Below are 19,295 nucleotides of genomic sequence, written 5' to 3'. Positions count from 1 at the left end.
CGCTACAACAAGATATACAATCAGGTAAGAGTAGACAACAACTAAATAAGTAATCAGTATGTTAAATGCTGCTAAGTGCTCTGGGGGGAAAAAAGGTAGGAAAAATTTTTTGAGACCTAGGATCAAATAATAAAAAATGGGATGAAGGAAGATGCCTTTTTCAATAAAGAATTAAATGTGATGAGACAGCAAACCATAGGCTATTTAGTATTCCAAGCAGAAGGGACAGCAAGTGCAAAGACCCGGGGGTAGGCAAGAGGCTGGACAAGTTGATGGCAAGTTGAGTGGGTGATGAGGTGAGAGGCTACCTGTACTCTTCTGTCGTATAATTCCTCCTCCTTAATAAATCAATCTCTAGTCTTTAGGACAATCTCCAAATCTATACCCTTAAATGCAGCAATATTTAAGAGACTCCAAGTATTTAGAGTCTGGACTAAACAAGCACCCTAATTTCTAATACTTCAGGATTGATCAATATGAATGTGAAGAGATCCAGGCACAGGAGCACAGGGCCTGGATATTACAGACCATGCCTATCTGTCTCGCCATGATTATGTAGCATTCTTCCCTAAATGAAGCTTGGTCCTCCCTAAGCCAGACATGACACAAGTGAAAGGAAATCCTAATAATGCAAGAAAAAATTAATTAGAAAGGCTTCCATGTTCCAAGGGCTTCAATAATATAGTATAAAGAGGAAAACTGATCATTACAATAAGCACAGCATCCCTGGTACACTTCTCCAGCTTACTAGCCTCTACTCCACGCTTTGCCTACTTCACCTGCCAGCTGCCATCCCAGACCCAGCTGTTGCTAAAACTGCAGCAGCAACCAAAGGGCATCTGCTGGAAGTCCCCACACACCAAGTAAAGTTAATAAGCTACAACAAGCTAGTTATTCATTCTCCCTCAAAATTCCCCTATGCTCAATGACATGCCTTAATCGTACTAGGCACCTGGAGAAAACCATGCAGCAGAATTTCCATCTGTGCAAAGTTAATTCGTCTATTCTAGGATTAAATTTACAATGGCAGACCCAGATTTTAATCTGACTCATTTCTTTCTTATGTAAAAATGGTAGTCAACCGAATTTTCAATCAGGGTCTACAGTTTAATTCAAGAAATGCTGGGAATTACAAATAGAGATATATTTAAGTGCTTAATAAAGAATTAGATATCCTGAGGCTTAATTTTATTTTTCTCTAGTTTCACAGTATGTGACACCATGACGGGTACTTTCATACTCTCATACAAAAGGAATGATATACTTTTAGCTTCACCAAGAATGAAACAGGTCGGTTCTTATAAAATACAGAGTAAGCTTCTTAACATCACTGATAAAAACTAATATACGTTGGATGCTATACCTAGGAACTAGGCTGTGCATTCTACATGTTATCTCATTTAATTCTTATACATTCTCCACTTTAAAGAAATACTAATATATCCTCATTTGATACCTATAGAATTGAGGCTTCTTAGTGAATTTAGGTAACTTGCCCCAAGTTCAGTTAGTTGGCAGGAAGCCAGGAATGAAACCAGGTTAGGATGTCCACAGCCCAAGCTCTTAACCACTACCCTATATGTCTTAAGTGGAAAAGAAAAATAAGCTGCAGACTCTAAGTTAAAAGGTGTTTATTCGCAACATAAACAAAGGCATTATCCAGAGCTGTTCACATACTTATACCCCAACTTGGGATTTTTATTATATAAAAAGAAAAGGAGGCAGCATTATCTAAGAAAGAAAACAATAAAAGAAAGTCAAGGAAATCAAAATGGCCGTTTTCATCACTGGATATGTAAACAATTGACAGGTTAACCTTAAAATTTTAGAATATACACACATATAGGCAGGACCAAATCTATTTCAGAGATATGTGCATCACGATTACACAGAAATAGATGCTTAGCAAAACCAAACAAAGAAACAAACAAAATCAACTTTCAAAAGAAACGGTCCTATAATAGAAATGAGATAAAATTAGTGGCAGGAAAAAAGAAATTTACTGCGTAAGTTTCTGTATTGCTGTATTTCAGGAATACCATAATACCTCAATATGTGAGGCTACTCCATGCAGGAGCATTTACTGAACTGTTTCTTTGTATGGCACTACAAAGATATTTTAGGACTGAAATTCACTCTTACTTGCAACTGTCATCCTCTGAATCTGATATTTCACTGTTGTTTTCATCAGCTACTTCAGACGTGTCTAGTCCCATCAAGATTTTACTAACATCGGTTTTAAATACCTTCTCATACAACAATTCATAAAGCAGAGCTGCAATTAACAAAAGAGAGATGTTACACAATATTAACTCACTTTACATTTGAAAAGCCCGGGCTTCCAAATCCTAACTAAATACCTGTAACACCTTATGAGCAATAACACAATTTAATCAGAAAGTTACCTAGATAGAGAGGAACTAGATTTCTGTCTTTGCAGTTAATTAGTTCAAAAATCATTATATAATATACTGACATTTTTAAAACTAACAATAACACAAAAAGGTATCACAACTTTGAACCAAGTATGATAAAATTAAACATGCACAGTGAGCAATGACTACATCCCACACACTGTGCTAAGCCTTTACATACCACCTTCATATTTAATGCCAGCACAGTGAAATGTTCTTATTCTAACTGTACACATGAAGAAACTGAGAACTAGAGATGTCACACAACCTGCCCAACCTGAAGAGGCTTGAATGGAAAACGTAAGGAACATTAAGATTGATAGAAAGAAGTTAACTTTTCATAATGGACTTAAGAGAAACCATTGTAAAATGTATTCTCAGCAGCCACTGAAGCATATTTAGACAACTTCTTTGCTTTAAAAAAAGAAGAAAAAAAAAAACAAATTCCAGAAAACACAGAAATATATATTACCAAACATTCAGAACCTACACATGGGAGTTCAGGATTCTCACTTTGAACCTTACCCAAACAAGTCCACGAAGAATTCATCGACAATGGTGCCCACCCCCCTAAACGAGTCCCCAAGAGACCCCCTTTCTCACAGACCACCTTGCATCCATCCCAATATCATCCAAACCACAGGTTCTGAGAAGTACAGGAAAGGTAGGCACCATGAGCTGTCCTTCCCAAAGCTGAAATGTCCAGATTTTGACTAGCTGGGACAGGTGGAGGACACAGCCCAGGATACAGACAGCTAGACTCCCATATCTCAAATAGATCAATTTAAAATTTTACATTACACACGTCTTTACCGGTCACCCCCAGCTAAAGAACAGAGGAAAAATGCCCATCACATGCCCAGCACCACGGCTTTGTATGCGTCATGTGCACTTTGTCATAACAGATGATAAAGGAGATAAAGTTAAGAAGGCAGGAAGGAGCTACCACAGCAGTAATGCTCAACTGGGGAAGGAAGGGGTATTTTATCCTCCCAGGAAATACTTGGCAAAATCCGGAGACATTTTTGGTTGTCACAAGGAAGAGAGAGAGAGCTATTGGCATCTACAGAGTAGATACTACTAAACATCCTACAATGCACAAAACAACCCCCAAAACAAAGAATTATCCGGCCCAAAATATTAAGAGTGCCAAGGTCAAGAAACCCAGGTCTAGAGCCAAATACGATCAAATACTTGATTTCCTCTGTCATTTAGATTTTCAAGCTATACACTAACAGCTTTAAAAACACATACAAATCATTATTACTGAAATTAATTACTGCAAGAAAAAATAACTTTGTATTTACAAGCCAAACTCTAATCTATACTAGTGCCTTTTTTTCCCTACTGAAGTAAGTTTTTATTATAGTATTAACATTTTTGGTAACCTAAGGATCTCAGAAATATATTTTTACAACAAAACAGTGCATTTGCCCTGACTTGTTTGCACTAAGACTATAATGCTTAGGAAGAAAATTTCCTATGTAAGCACAAGGGTGATTACTTACACTGACACACAGCAGAGCTCTCTTTATACTTTATGGGATAGACAATATCATAATGATTGCCATTTGAAAAACACAGTAATACCTGGAAGGGAAAAATAAAATACACTTTTCAGCCCTTCATATATGACATTTACATAGCAACTTACATCTCTAATATCTCTGAATTACTAGTACATAAATTTCCTAGTAGGAAGTGAATATTTTAGAAGTAACCTAAAGCTCCAATGTGGTCAACTATGGTACATCCATATGCTGAAATGTTACACAGCCAATGAATCAAAAGTTCCTAATGACTTGGGGAAATGCTGATGGGATCACAAAAATCACACACAATATATGAAAACAACGTGATTTCAACTACCTAAAGATGAGGGTTAAAAGACTGTAAGAAAATATTCTAAAACCTTACTTTAATAATGCTTACCTCTAAGAAGCAGAATCAAAGGTAAATTTTTTCTGCTTTACAGTTTTAAGTACCTTCTAAAGAGTCAATCACTTGTGTGTATTGTATGTGTATAGGTAAGTCTTATGTGTATTACCTTATGAGTATTGGCATAAGTCAATCACTTATGCTAAGAAAAATACACACTGATTTTGTTTAGATTACATCATATTCCAAAAATTATACCGGAAAGGCCAGATCCAGAGCCAAGCACCTTGGAAACCTGTAAGTCCTTATAAAGTCTATTTCGCTCAGTTCCCGGCCCCCTTACCACCATTTGCATGGTGATAAGACACTTCAACTTGGCCTGGATGATACCAAAACAAAGTTCTCTAATAATGAATCATGTTTTTGTCCCCTTTCTAGGCTTCACATCATTTTTCAGTTGCTTCTGCTTCGTGACTGAATAATAGCACCTTAGCCAGTAAATTATCTTTACAATGGGAAATACATCACCATTACCAAAGTATTTGTGGATGCAATTGCAGAACCCATTTTCACAAGTCATTTTTCTATTTAATGTTTATATTGATGTAAAACAGTAATAGTCTAATTAATCACATACACTAATATCTCAATTTTTTTCTCTAGTAAAATGTTATGATAGAGTTCAACATAGTGATTTGTGGGAAAAAACAAATACAAAATAATGTAACTCACGGATGATTAATAGGAACTTAAAAAAACTCAAAAAGTCACTTAAAAATTATAGCTTAGGCAGTCAAGATGGCAACTGAGTGGTTCTTTTACTTAAATCCTTTAGAAACACTTAGAAAAACTCTTACCTTTTCAGGAAAATTATTTTCAGTTACTTGTGAAGGAGAAACATTTGGTTCCCGGTAAATTATAAAATCTTTCCTGAAAATAACATGTAGAAATTACTTCTGATGAAATATATTTCATGAATTGAGATTTAATCACTCATTCATTCATTCACTCAAGAGCCCAGTATACACCAAGCAATATTCTAGGCACTGGAAATAGAGCAGTGAACAAAAGATAGTAATGGAATAACTAAGCTGTAACATACTTAGATAAAAGTATCCTCGTAAAAAAATTAAATTTTAAATGTAATTTGCATATATGTAAGTTCAGATATAATTCTAAAAGTAGACCTCAAAACCAGAGGAATTGTGAAGATGATATTCATAAGGACATTTCAAGAAGAAAAAACAGAGCATTCACCTGCTCCGCTAATGGGCAAAAGTTGTAAAATTGACAATATAGTGTTTTGCCTTTGTTCTAGTGGCCGTTCAATGCTACCAGCCTTCAGAGTAGGACATCATTTCTCTAGAAGGCTGATGATAAGTGATATAGTTTATAGGCCTGGAAAAATTTTTATATTCCATTCCAAAAATATTTGGAAAATTAAAATCTCTATACATTGATACCTAAATGTCAAAATCTAACTGATGCAATTAAAAAAGCAGAACATTAGAAAAGGTGCTTTACAACCAAGGCATAAAACTGCTTTGCTATTTTAACAACTTGACTACAATGGAACACGTTAATTTCCCACTGACTTTATTTTTGTTTACCTACATTATTACAGTGCTCACCTGTACATAAGAGAAAGGGCACTTATTTCCACTTGTCCAACCCATTCCTGTATTGAACAAAAGAAGTTGGCACATAAATGTCTCCTACTTTTTACAACACCTTAATACATATCTTTATATGACATATCTAATTAGCTAGAAAAGCTCAATATTGTTAGTATTATGAATACTATAAAAACATTTCTATAAAACAGGCTATAATAACATATACTAAAAAGCAGCCCAAGTTTCTGTCGCAAAAATCCTTAGTAACAGAGCTAGAATAAGAGTTCCTATTGATGTGGCAAGATGACGGAGTAGCATCTCTAAGTTGAGAACTTGTTAAGGCAAAGACTCTGCCCTCCAACCTAGCACCCAGAACAGAGCCTAGCACATGATACGTGCCCAGAAAAACGGGATGTGGACTCAAAGCAGAACTCAAGAATCAGGAAGGATGAAAAAGGGCAGGTCCTTTCTCTTCAGGATGATTGAAGGTACAAAGAAAGCAGTGCCCCAGCAATCACTTTAACATGTGGTAGAAGTTCTAGTACTAAAGGAATCTTTTAAGTCCTTAAGCTTTTCAGAAGGAAAGGGCCAGTATAGATCAAAAATTTAAATATCCATATACTCTTTGACCCAGCAATTCAACTTGTATAAATCTATCCTAGGGAGTTCCCTGGCGGTCCAGTGGTTAAGACTCTGTGCTTCCACTGCAGGGGGCACAGGTTCGATCCCTGGCCAGGGATGCATGCTGTACAGCACAGCCAAAAAGAAAAAAAAAAAAAAAATCTATCCTAAAGAAATATTTCATACGTCCACAAAAGTGTAGTATTTCATACGTCCACAAGGATGAAAAGTATTTCATATGTCCACAAGGATGTCCACTATAGCTATTTGTAATAGTTTAAAAAACTTTTTTAAAGATAGCCCCAAGATTCCACTAATAGATAAGGAATAATTAAATAATTTTACGGTTCATCCAAACTATGTATGGAAACATCATGCAATCATCAAAAAGAATGATGAACTGACTTGGAAATATCACTCAGACTATTATGTGTAAAAAGTAAGTTGGTGAAATAATCCTATTGTGCAAAACAAAAAATACATATATTCATAGAAAGAGGTCTCGAAGGATATATCCTAAGTTGACAGCGGAGACAGGAAGTTCAAGATGAGGGCAATGTAAAGATTTTCACTCTTCATTCTGTATTAAATCTTTCACCATGAGAATGTATTCCTAAACTACTTGTGAAATTAGTGAAGACTTAATACCAAGAGTTACTAAAAATAATGAGCTATGGTAAATGAATGCTGCTACTTTCTCCTTCAAAGAAAACAAATTTGAGATACGGAAAGATTTTAAGAGGATGGTTTGATCTCTCAGAAAAGAATCATCTTTCCCCCAAAGACTCTACACTTTAATAGTTCGCAAAAGTTGGCTCTGTTTTTCAAAATGAAATGGGTGCCATATATTAAAATAGACTTCTTAAAATAGGCCTCTGCCCAACAATCCCAGCTTCTCATAAACTGCTACAAAAGATACCCTCTGGTATAGAGGAAATCCTTCCCTGAAACCAGTCTGCTTAGATCACAAACACAAGCTATGTCCACTTTATGCAGAATCCATATATCCACTTTAGAAAATGGAAAACTATTCTACTAGTGTCAACAAAATACCACCTCTCAAATAATGTATCATTTTATAAATATTTAATCTTCAGAATAAATTCTGTTGTAGTCTGGTTAAGTACACATATCTATCATATGTGATATATGAATTATCTTCTTGTCTATTGTATCTTCTTGTCTTCTCTAACCAGGGTCAATTTTTAATTATTAAAAAAAAAAATCTATGTTCTATCAGTATCTTCTACCTTAAGGCCATAATTTTATTTACTCAGCACTCTGTATGATGTTTAATCTACTTCCTCATTGTGGGTAAGAGCACATCGTGTCTACAAAATCTACTTTAACTCAAGAACTACATTGTATCAAAAAAACTAATTTAAATGTTCTTAAATAGTCGTCAAAGCAAACTTTTGTTCCTCAAAAGACACTATTAAGACCACTAAAAGACAAGATACAAACTGGAAGAAAATACTGAAGAATATATATCCAGTACAGAATTTATACTCAATATAAAGTACTCTTATAATTCAATAAAAACAACGTAATAAAAAAAAAGACAAAATCTATGAATAGACATTTCACCAACAAAGATATATGGATGGCAAATAAACACATGAAAAGATTCTCAACATTACTAGAGAAATGCAAGTTAAGATCACAATGAGATACTACTATACAACCACCAACACAGCTACAATTTAAAAGGCTGAGCATACTGAGTGTTGAGGAAGATGTAGAGCAATTGGAATTCTCATATATTGCTAATGAGAAAGCAAAATGGCATAGCCACTTTGGAAAACAGATTGGCAATTTCTCATTAAGTTAAACATAAATTTACCATATGATCCAGCATTTCCACTCCCAGTCGTATTAATCCAAGAGAAAAGAAAACATGCCCACAGAAAGACTTGCAAGCAAATATTCTTAGCAGCTTTAATCATAACAGCCACAAACTGGAAAGAACTCAAATATCCATCAACTGGTAAACTGCTAAACAAACTGCAGTACATCCACACAGAGAATGACCACTCAGCAATAAAAAGGAACTACCGGGGCTTCCCTGGTGGCGCAGTGGTTGAGAGTCCACCTGCCGATGCAGGGGACACAGGTTCGGGCCCCGGTCCAGGAATATCCCACATGCCGCGGAGCGGCTGGGCCCTTGAGCCATGGCCGCTGAGCCTGCGCGTCCGGAGCCTCTGCTCCGCAACGGGAGAGGCCACAACAGTGAGAGGCCCGCGTACCGCAGAAAAGAAAAAAAAAAAAAAGGAACTACTGATACACACAACACGGATGAATCTCAAAATGTTTCCATTATGCTAAGCGAAAGAAGCCAGCCATATAAGACTATAAACTATATCATTCCATTTTTTTTGGTCTAGAAAAGGCAAAACGTAATACATCAGTGGATATGGGGATGGGGGGATTAAGTGCAGAAGGAGGGCATGAGAAACTCTGTGGGGTGATGGAAACGTCCTGTACGATGTCTGTGGGCAGTCACACAACTGTATGCATCTGTCAACTTTCACCAAATTATAAGCTTAAAAATGTACCGTATGTCAATTTCACCTACGTAAAGCTGACAAAAATCTATTCTTGCAAAAAGTCGGAGGCATTTTTCAAAATGTTCCACTGGTATTTTTAAGTAAAAGGAGAAAGATGCTTTATCTGAGAATTGGATGAAGCAATGGAGTTTATCCATCAACTGTATTTCTCTTTTCATTTCATACATTCCATATGTCAGGGAGAAAGAGAAACAAAGGAAGACATAAATATTTATTGCTAATAATGAAGAACAAACGACTGCCCTGTTTGGTACCCGAAACACCTGGAGGAGGTTTGACCGGATTGGGGAGGGGGTGCCCTAAGGGTAACAAATCTGGCTGGCCAGCACCCTGGGAAGGAAACACCTGTCCCACGTGCAAAATCGCAGCAACCTGCCCTCCCTGCTCCTGCAGACCGCCCCCATCAGTCTCAGTTCAGTTCACACTGCCTCATTTCCTCCCTCTGTCCCCTTCTCTCCACTCCCACTATGTCTCTGCTGTCCTTTCTCGGACCCTCATAGCCCAAGAGCCTGAACTGCTGCACAAAGATGACTATAAAATGACACCGTGGGGTTTTTTTTTCTGATTAAAAATTAATAAACGGTCTTTGTTGTTTCCTTCATATTCTACAAAGGAAACAAAAATCACCAGTAGTACTACTACCTAGAGAGAACTGTTAACATTCTGGTGTTTAATCTTTCCTACCTGTTACATATAATGCAATACGGCTTTAACATGCACTCAACACACACAAACTGATCAATCAGGCACCCCAAATTGACAGGTAACCACGGGAAGTCCAAAAGCAACAAAATATATAATTCTTGCCTTCAAAGAGGCTTATAAACTAAGAGGAAAAAACTACAAACTTCAGGAAAATGAATTTGTGTCCATTTTTGTGGGCAAAACTCAGTTTCAAAATCACGGAAATAAAAGTGTAGTCTTGAGTGGATTTAGAGAAAAGATCTTCAGAGGGTATTTGTCACCAAAACTGGAGTGATACCATACTTATTTTCCTTTTTTTACACTTACTATAGTATGCCCACTTCTCCGTGTATTAAACAATTTTTCAAAACCACTGGAACTAGTCTTCCTGCCTCTGGTCTCATCCACCTCCAAACTACCTTTACACAAGATTCTTTCATCCATCCATCCATCCAGCTAACAAAAACACCAGGCACTATTCTCACTTCAAAGCAGTGAACAAAACATAACTCACTTCCTGCCTCAAAAAACTTGAAAAACTTCCCAATGCCAGATTCTCAGGCCCCAGGCGCAGAGACTTAGATTTGGGTCTGGAAAAGAGGCCAGGGATCTGCATTTTTCCTGATGCAATGGCCTGTAGGCAATGCTTTGAGAAATGCTGGCCTCAAGTATCAGCTCCAAGCTAATGAGGCTGGCAGTGATGCTCTCCCGTGAGCTCACCGCAGCCTGCCCTCGGACATTTCTCACCACCTCCCACCTTCGCGTGCTCCGTGCTCCACACAAACCCAACTGCTTTCTTTATCTGTCTTGTACACAATTTTCACTACCTGGAAATGCCCTTCACCCTAGGCATTTCTTATCCAGAAGCTCTTCAGAGTTCCAGTGCCCTCTTACTCTCAAACTCCTGCTTTGCCTACCCAGCCAGGAATAAAATTGAATGCCTACAGCATCATACCTATACTTCTTACGACACATGTACCTTCTCACTGGTATGAGATGTTCCCTACTATAGGGAAACTCCTGAGAACAGCATCCAAATCCCAGTTACCTCTGCCTCCCGGGTGCCTGGCCATTCTTGGCCCACAACAAGCACTCAAATTAGAGTTAGGGAATTGAAGGGAGACACCCAACATTGATCAAACACCCTATTCCTATGTTATTATTCCCTTTCCTCCCTATCTGACTCCTTCTCTTAGCTTTTTCCTTTGGTAATGTCATTTTAAACTTAACAGCGATTACCTCCGGGGATGAGGGAACATTCTACATGGCATGCCATTAACATTTGGATTTTTACACAAAGAACATTAGTTTTGACAGCAGAAGAAAAAAAAAGGAAAAATTCTTTTAACTTCAAAATGACTGAGGCAGTGCTGGCAATGGGACCTGGTGGGAAAGTGCTGTCCTTTTACTCCCAACGGTCTCTTCCTACTTCTCACACTGACCATTCTATGGGGAATAGAACCTCCATAAAAGAAACTGTCTTCTCAGTTGCCTAAGGAAGCAATCAAATATTGCCCTGTCCACCAAGTCCCATACACATACCAACACTGCACCCTGGAAATCATCAGCACCGTTATTTCAGGTCTTTTATGCCATTATGACAGATAAAGAGAGCACGACTGTCTTTAGTGAGGCAACAGTGCACAGTACACAGCTCCAACTGTCTTCCAATTAAATGCTGCATAAAACGTGCACCTAAGATAGTAAATGTTTATAAGGAAACCCCTCCATACACTGTAATATTAATCTCTCGTAATGAATTTTGAATACATTATTTAACATCTAAAAAACAGAAATACGTCAGAAGATTACTGCATACCTGTGGATTTTCCAAACGCTTTAAATATTCTTCAAATGACCCTTCTATAAACTGCAAAAAGAGAAAAAAGTCTATTACAAATACATTGAAGCAAAAGTTAATCTCTTCACTGTGAATTACTGAATTTTTACACAAACCTTGGATACATCAGTAATACTAAAATATATATATTATATATACACACACGCACAGATAAAATCTAATTATGAAAATACATACATCATTAAGAAAACATCATAAACACACAAAAGAATTTAAAGAAGGAAACACTGCCCGGAAACATTTCCTGGACAGGATCTGGATGGGCACAGGGACAGCTTCATGAGGAAGCGGTGGAGAGCAAGCACTGTGTTGGGAAGACAGGAGCCACCTGGCCAGCAGGAGCAAGGCCACTCGGTGGGGTGAGTGCAGTGAGAGAGGAACGCAACTGCACACCTATTCACAGAGAGCCTGGGGCCCAGGCGGGACTATCAGACTTAGGGAGAAGACAGTTCAAGGTCCCAGCAGGTGACACTGTGAACAGAGAAATTACATGATAAAAGCATCACTTAAAGACAAACCTGGTAATGGCCAATGCTTAGAAGATAATTAAAGACAGATGCACTAGCTAAGAAATATTAGTTTACTAATAGATATGAATATTCATTCTCTCTTAGGTCAGTTATACTAAAAACAAGGACGAGAACTAATAATGCTAAAGCTCTTTTGAAGAATCAACAAGATTTTTCTAATATGGCCTGCTTCATTGTTACTTTAAAATATAAAAAAACTGAGTTTATTCAAGCTATATAATAATGTTTTTTGCTTTTCTCACAGCAATTCCACTAAGTTAACTGAAAGATCTAAAAAGACATTTATCTGAAACACCAAATTCAATTTTATTTAAATTAGTCTCAGTTAATTTAACAAAGTGATACACTTAAAACCATTAAAATATACTCCCCGGTCTATAAAAATCTTTTAAATGCCCATGGATTTTTTTTTTTTAATAATATCCCACTGTGTGAATGGACCACATTTTATTTTTCCATTCCTCAGCCCCCCCCATCTTTTTTTTTTTTTATGTATATATATATTTTTTTTGGGGGGGGGGGCTGTGTTGGGTCTTCGTTTCTGTGCGAGCGGGGGCCACTCTTCATCGCTGTGCACGGGCCTCTCACTATCGCAGCCTCTCTTGTTGCAGAGCACAGGCTCCAGACGCGCAGGCTCAGTAGTTGTGGCTCACGGGCCCAGTTGCTCCGCGGCATGTGGGATCTTCCCAGACCAGGGCTCGAACCCGTGTCCCCTGCATTGGCAGGCAGATGCTCAACCACTGCGCCACTAGGGAAGCCCCCCATGGATTTTTTTTAAGACGGAGATTAATTCCTTTATAGATTGTATACTGTCAAATTTCCAAAAAGTATCCTAAGGTTCAACACAGACTTGTAATAAAATAGCCACATATTTCAAATATCCCACCAATCAGAGGCTACTGTTCTGTATTAGTTGATTATCTATAGACTTAAAAAAAATAAAACAACCCCACAGAACCATTTAAAGTTGCAAAAGACCTAAGCCATGTTCTGACACAAGCCTGCATCCAATCTGAGATCCTCCTTTCTAATCAGAAAGTATTCATCTAGGCCCCAACTAACCATGGTCAGTAAAAAGGCACACCCTTCTTCCCATGAGAGTCTTTTCCAATTCTGGCCAATAGAAACTGTTAGAAGTATTCATTATAAGGAGAGCAAAACTTTCCCCCTTGGAACTTTCAACCTCGGATGGTAGAGTTAAATAAATATATGCAAAGCACTTAAAACAACGCCTGCTGGCTGACAGTAAACGCTCAACCAATGTTAACAATTTCCACTGTTGTCAGCAGCAGCCAATAACAGTAATAACTAATTCACCTGTAATTTCTTCAAATACTCAAGGACCACTCCACTCCCCTGCCCTCCTCTCTGCTATAATACTCTCTTATCTAGCCTCCACACTACCAGCTTTTTATTAAGAAAACAAGTTTTCAAATCTCCTGATCAAGCAGGTACCTCTCCTTCCTGGAATATATTACTGTCCATCTTATAACATGGCACCCAGAAAAATGCCACCAGTAATAAAATTTTGCTTGAAAATAGGAACTCTAACCCAAGAACACATCTAAACATTATTTACCTATTAAGTCTTGGAACTGAGTTATATGCAAAGTGTCAAATGTTCTTCTGGCAGTCAACGGGGGGGAAATACCGCTGAAAGTTGTCAGATGATAATTCTAGTCATAAAACCAATAACTAGTCAATCCTATAAGGCTTTCAATGTAAAATGAAAACAGGTCACTGTGGCATTATTTCACAGCCTACTACACACTACTGAGAAAATTACAGTAAGTTGATATTCTGTTAACTACTAATTAACTATACTACATTCTATTAACTACTCATCATTATTCACATAATTACAATGTTTTGATAGGTAGTTCACAATGATGAACCCTGAAAATTAAAAATGTATAAATGCCTCCTGATAAAATCAAAGGCTCAACTCTAGCTGTGCTAAGCATATGTCTTATACCCTCAGTGTGCAATTTTTACAATTCACATGGGGTCGCCCATCACGGAAAACTGTTAACCACAAGACCTTACTCCCTGATCACATCCGACAAAGCTCACTCCTAATACACAAGGGTCCTGCCTAAGTCATCCTTCCAGCCTCCACAGCTCAGTGACCCATCTGTCACAGAAGCTTTCTAAATGTCTGAATAAATGAATACCACAAAAGGGCCTTAAAAAAAAAAAAATCACAGCTGTAACTGGATTTGAATTCCAAAAAGCAGTTTTTTAAAAAATTTTTATTTATTTTAGGCTGCACTGGGTCTTCGTTGCTGCATGCGGGCTTTCTCTAGTTGTAGTGAGCGGGGGCTACTCTTCGTTGTGGTTTGCGGGCTTCTCATCGCAGTGGCTTTTCTTGTTGCGGAGCACGGGCTCTAGGCACGCGGGCTTCAGTAGTTGTGGAGCACGGGCTTAGTTGCTCCATGGCATGTGGGATCTTCCCGGACCAGGGCTCGAACCCGTGTCCCCTGCCTTGGCAGGCGGATTCTTAACTACTGTGTCACCAGGGAAGCCCAGCAGTTCTTTTTTAAAAGGGTTATTTTCAAAACCTGCATTAAGATCCCCCGTGAAATTCCCACTAGACCATTCTAAAGGCTAAAATGTAAATATAAGTCAACACACCATTACATGTTTAAAATTACAAATTACCGCTTCAAATTTCTCTCGGTTCTCTCGAAGATAATGAATACAGGCCATTCTGACTTCAACATGGCGAGACTGAGAGTGCAGCACCTGCAGAGGAAAGAGCAGCACACCGTCAAGCGCTTTGTTAGAAGATTCAAGCTACGACCTAGTGCCTTCTTTCACACCCAACATAACCTCACAACCAGAAGACATCAGTCTCCCTTTCCCTTTCTATCATTTCTAGCTCTTTATTCGTTCCCACCTCTTCCACTAACCAGAGAGATGACACGACACATACAAACAGCAGTACTTAAGCCAGATGTCACTCTATAAAGAGCTTATTCCCATTTCTCCTTTAAGTCACTGAAATTACTCCTTTGGGGAAATCTTTGCAAACTTCAGACACTTTCCTCTCCTGGCCAGCCCTCTACTATAACTTTGCTCTTCACAAAGCAAGGCTAACAGAATTCCTGCAATGCAGGGCTTAGCCTCATCCTATGCTTGTTGCAAAAGAGAACAAACAGGAAACTTAAACAAAAATCGTCTTTGAGGCTTTATGCCCATAAGAGATAAATTTCTTCTTCCCGGTAATTTTGAACTATTTGCCTTATGTATAAATTTAAGTCCACCGTGGTTTCAGAAAACTTAAGGCACTCATTCTTAAATCCTTCAGCTGTCAAGCTTACATGATTCTTGAAAGAACATCCAGGGAGCAACACACAGGATGCAAACATGCCCCGGTGTGCTGTCACCCCAACAGCCTTGAAACTTGCTCTTTTGCCCCAAATCTTAAAGCACCACCTGAAATAAGTCATACTATAAAGATGATCCAAATCCTCCCACTTTGTAGCCTCTGTTTTCTTCTGTTAAACAACTAGTTCAACAAAAGAATAACTTACTGGCATTTTGTCTCTTACTAAAAGTCTAAAGCTTTGGTTTGAAACCCTTTGGCTTAACTACCATGCTAAAAAGATTTTTTTTTTTTCTATAAGTAGGTGTCTCAAACAAAGGTATTCCTGGTACTCTACAAGGTCAAGGTAGGAGAAAAAAAGCTAACATATAAAATAATCACATCTCAAACTACTCTCAAGGCCTCTTGAGAATTTCTATTATTATAAAGTAACTTTAAGAGTTATAGTTCCAATTGAGTGATTCTCCCTTATGTTCAGGGTGAGCAGAGAATTCAGGAGAAGGGAAGCTCCAGCTGCACATTCTACAGGTCACTGTGGGCAACAGCCAGGGCTCATTTATACCCACAGAACCAAAGGCACAACTGTTTAGACAGCTAGCAGGTCCCTGCACACTGAGACACACTGAAGATGCACTAGCTGAGGTGAGCAATGAACTTGTCTTCAGCATACTAGCTGGTTTTCCAGCTTAACAGAGTATGCCGATATTGTTGTCTTGGGTACTACAAAAAAGCATCCTCACATATTCTAAGCTTCCAGCACTGGAAGGACTACCCAAATAGTAGTAGATTTGAGTAGTAGAAAAAATAACCACCACACAATGTTTTTGCCAATTCAACAAATGACAATTTAGCAACACTTCCTTCACAGAAGCTATGCTAGACACTATTATGAATCAACGTATTAGTCTGAGTAAACCACAGTGTCATCCGATCAGGCTTTCCTGCCATTAGTAAAGTGGAGCTAGTCTTAAAGCCATTTACCTAGCAACAGGTGGCAGACATAAGTGAATAAAGCTTATTTTCCACCAAAAACAATGACAGGCATATCTCTTGTTTTTTCTCCTCTTTTAACAAAGATTTTATTAGCACATGAAATCTGAACCTGTTACTCAGAAGCAAAACTCTCAGCAACTTCTGATCAAGTGCGGGGTGCCGGGGCTTTACAAAGCCAAGCACTGTTAAGAGAAGCAAGGTTAAATGACAACTGTTTAAAAAGCGTAATACTGTGCGAGTTCAAGGACACTCAGGAAGAATTCAAATGGTATGACAAATATCTTTGCAAATCATTGTATACGTGAAAATAAGCTAGAAATAGGAGGCTTTCCAATCTTTACTCAGGGCAGACGATGATAAACACTGAGAAAGGCCGAGACGCACTGCTTCTCCAAGTCCTCTAAGAGCGCCCTATTTTTAGCTCTAGGGCCACAGAGCTGATTCAGGTCAGGCCTCCTGTAGGCCCACGTCCAGAACTGTAAAAAGGGAAGAGCCTATCTAAATCAGGTAATTTGGAGGGAAAGACTCCTGCTAATTCAAGTCTCTCCCTCTCCATGCCCCCCGCCAAAGACCGCCACTTAGATTACTTACTGTGACTCCTTGTTAGAAATTATAATTATTTTGATATTATTGGAGAAAATCGTTGGCAAAAAAGTAAATCCTCTGTATACATTTTTAAAGGGCAGCCTGAGGCTGCTGTCTGTTACTGTCCTCCGCCTCCCCCTGCAACGCACACACTGCCTTTGGCCATGAAGGCTATTACCCTTGGTCCTTGTCTACTGAAGAACTGAGCTGCCCCCAAGAGTCACAGTATTAAGCTTTCTAAAAGCTCAGTATACTAAAAGTCAGAATCACCTAATTGGAAGGGATAGCCCCTTATGCCTAACTTAAATCCCATCACAATAAGATACAATAAAAATGTGTTAGCTGATGTTAGCAATGAGTTCTTAGTGTAACCAGCTAGCTCTTGTTCCTTTCTACTTAAAAATAGAGATTCTGTATAATCAAGTTTGCCAATTATCTACAGCATGTAGTACTGAAACCAGACACACCTTTCTGCTTCAGCATAAACTAGGATGTAGATAATCCAACTCCAAATAAGCACCATACTTCCCTTATTTCTATTTGTTTCCCCCTCCTTCCTTACCAAATTCTTGCTAGAGCTAACAATATGTATCAATAGGGACTGAATTCACTTCCACCTCTTCCTTCTGCTTCTGGAGGTGCTAAGGAGTCCAGAGAGGCTGAGGCAGAGGAAGCAGGACAGATGGAGATCCAGGAAACTCACGAATGGGACAGACTGTTTACCTTCTGATAGTAAAGACTGGGATGTGTTTGTGTGAACATATCCCAAAGCAACATTAGCACATCCTAAAATTCTAAAAATAAGAGACATCTATTGAACTAAAAAAGAGCTCGATTTGGGAAGCTTTGAGAAGAATGTTTGAATGACAATGCCTGCAACAAAATGCAAAGGTTTGGACCTTTGCTAAATCCATTTCTTGTTTAAAAAAAAAAATGATGTTATGCTACTAATGTGAAAACGAGGGCCTTTGGAAAATAAATGGCTGGCCTTTGGATATTGAAAAAAATAAGAATAGACTGGTCTACAGATGTTAAGTAAAACATTTACTCACAAATAGAAATTGTGAAAGCTACTTAGCATTCAAAAAAGGTGAGAGAAAGAGAAACAGAAAAACTCCAAAGGTGGGGAGGAGACGGGAGGGGTGGACCTTAGGCCAAAGGAAAGCAAACTGTGAACGGTAGGAAATACACACCAGGGCAGTAATGTGAAACTTTTGTCCAACTATTTCAACAGCTATTTTTCAATACAGGATGGGTTTTGCTGACTGCATACCTACCAACTACAGTATTATATAACAGGGAATAAGCTCTCTTACAAAAAAAGAAAAAAAATCAGAAACATCTTCCCAACAACTGTGTTAGGAAGTGATTTTGACCATTAAGGAGGAAAAATTCGGCCAAGGGCCTAAAGAACTTCAGATATACCCTTCCTTCCTACTACCAACTCCAAAACAGACTTTATTTTTAAGTCAATTATTTTTAGTACACCTACACGGCCTTGCAGAGCATTAAAAAAAAGAGTGGAATCTGCTCAAAGACAATTCTTTGCAAACATTCTACCTTTTCCAAAGTCTGGCTTTCCCAAACTGTACATTTTCCGCCTTCTGATTCAAGCTGACATAGGCGGGCTTGACTACCCCCCGTTCCAAAGTCCAGCAACAGGAAAAAAAAAATCATGTTCCGCGAGTTAAGTCTGGTGCACCACCTCCTCTAGGAAACATTCGGTTTACTGGTGGGAACTCTGTGCTTATAAAACCAAGAGGAGGGGAAAAGAACATTTCGCCCTGTCGCCAGCCATCAAGCAAGGGTACAAGGCTCTCCGCGGGCCTCACGGGCTGGCCTCAACTCATTACCTCTTCGCCAGCAGGGACGACACCCAGATAATTTACAGGTCTTTAAGTTTCGGTTTAGAGCTTCCAGACCCGGAGCAGCGTCCGGTTCCGGCGCGACAATGGGCCGCTGTGAGGACGCCGGGGCCACGCGCAGCCCGGGAGGTAGGCGGCCCGGCCCGCCCGCCGCTTCCCACCCGATCCCGCAGCCTCCCCGCGCCGGTCCCCGCCCCATTACCTGCTCCGCCACGGCCCGGAACAGGCACGACCCGTCCTTGGCGACCAGTTTCCGATACAAGCCCAGTTTCCGCAGATAGGCGTCCATGGGCGTCGCGTCTTCCCGGAGCGCCGCACCGCCCTGGTCGCCGCCGTCTGGGGCGCCGACGGCC

At 39.1% G+C, this 19,295-nt stretch overlaps 1 protein-coding gene across 1 annotated transcript in view; it reads right to left on the bottom strand.

Moving 5' to 3' along the window:
- The window catches only part of OTUD4 (OTU deubiquitinase 4), a 41,226-nt gene extending 21,937 nt beyond the window's left edge, over positions 1–19,289 (bottom strand). Inside the window, exons 1-7 of the mRNA XM_024736078.1 lie at positions 19,145–19,289; positions 14,833–14,916; positions 11,600–11,650; positions 5,924–5,970; positions 5,150–5,222; positions 3,923–4,004; positions 2,143–2,275 (exon numbers count right to left, since the gene is read on the bottom strand). Of these exons, the coding sequence (XP_024591846.1) occupies positions 2,143–2,275; positions 3,923–4,004; positions 5,150–5,222; positions 5,924–5,970; positions 11,600–11,650; positions 14,833–14,916; positions 19,145–19,231 (557 nt within the window). The 5' untranslated portion in view covers positions 19,232–19,289. The remainder of the gene's footprint in view (positions 1–2,142; positions 2,276–3,922; positions 4,005–5,149; positions 5,223–5,923; positions 5,971–11,599; positions 11,651–14,832; positions 14,917–19,144) is intronic.
- Between the last annotated feature and the right edge of the window lie 6 nt (positions 19,290–19,295).

Source organism: Neophocaena asiaeorientalis, unplaced genomic scaffold, assembly GCF_003031525.2.
Source record: "Neophocaena asiaeorientalis asiaeorientalis breed wild unplaced genomic scaffold, Neophocaena_asiaeorientalis_V1.1 scaffold7, whole genome shotgun sequence".
NCBI lineage: Eukaryota > Metazoa > Chordata > Mammalia > Artiodactyla > Phocoenidae > Neophocaena > Neophocaena asiaeorientalis.
The sequence above is the reverse complement of the archived record's forward strand: the minus strand, read 5'-3'. Positions and strand labels throughout refer to the sequence as shown.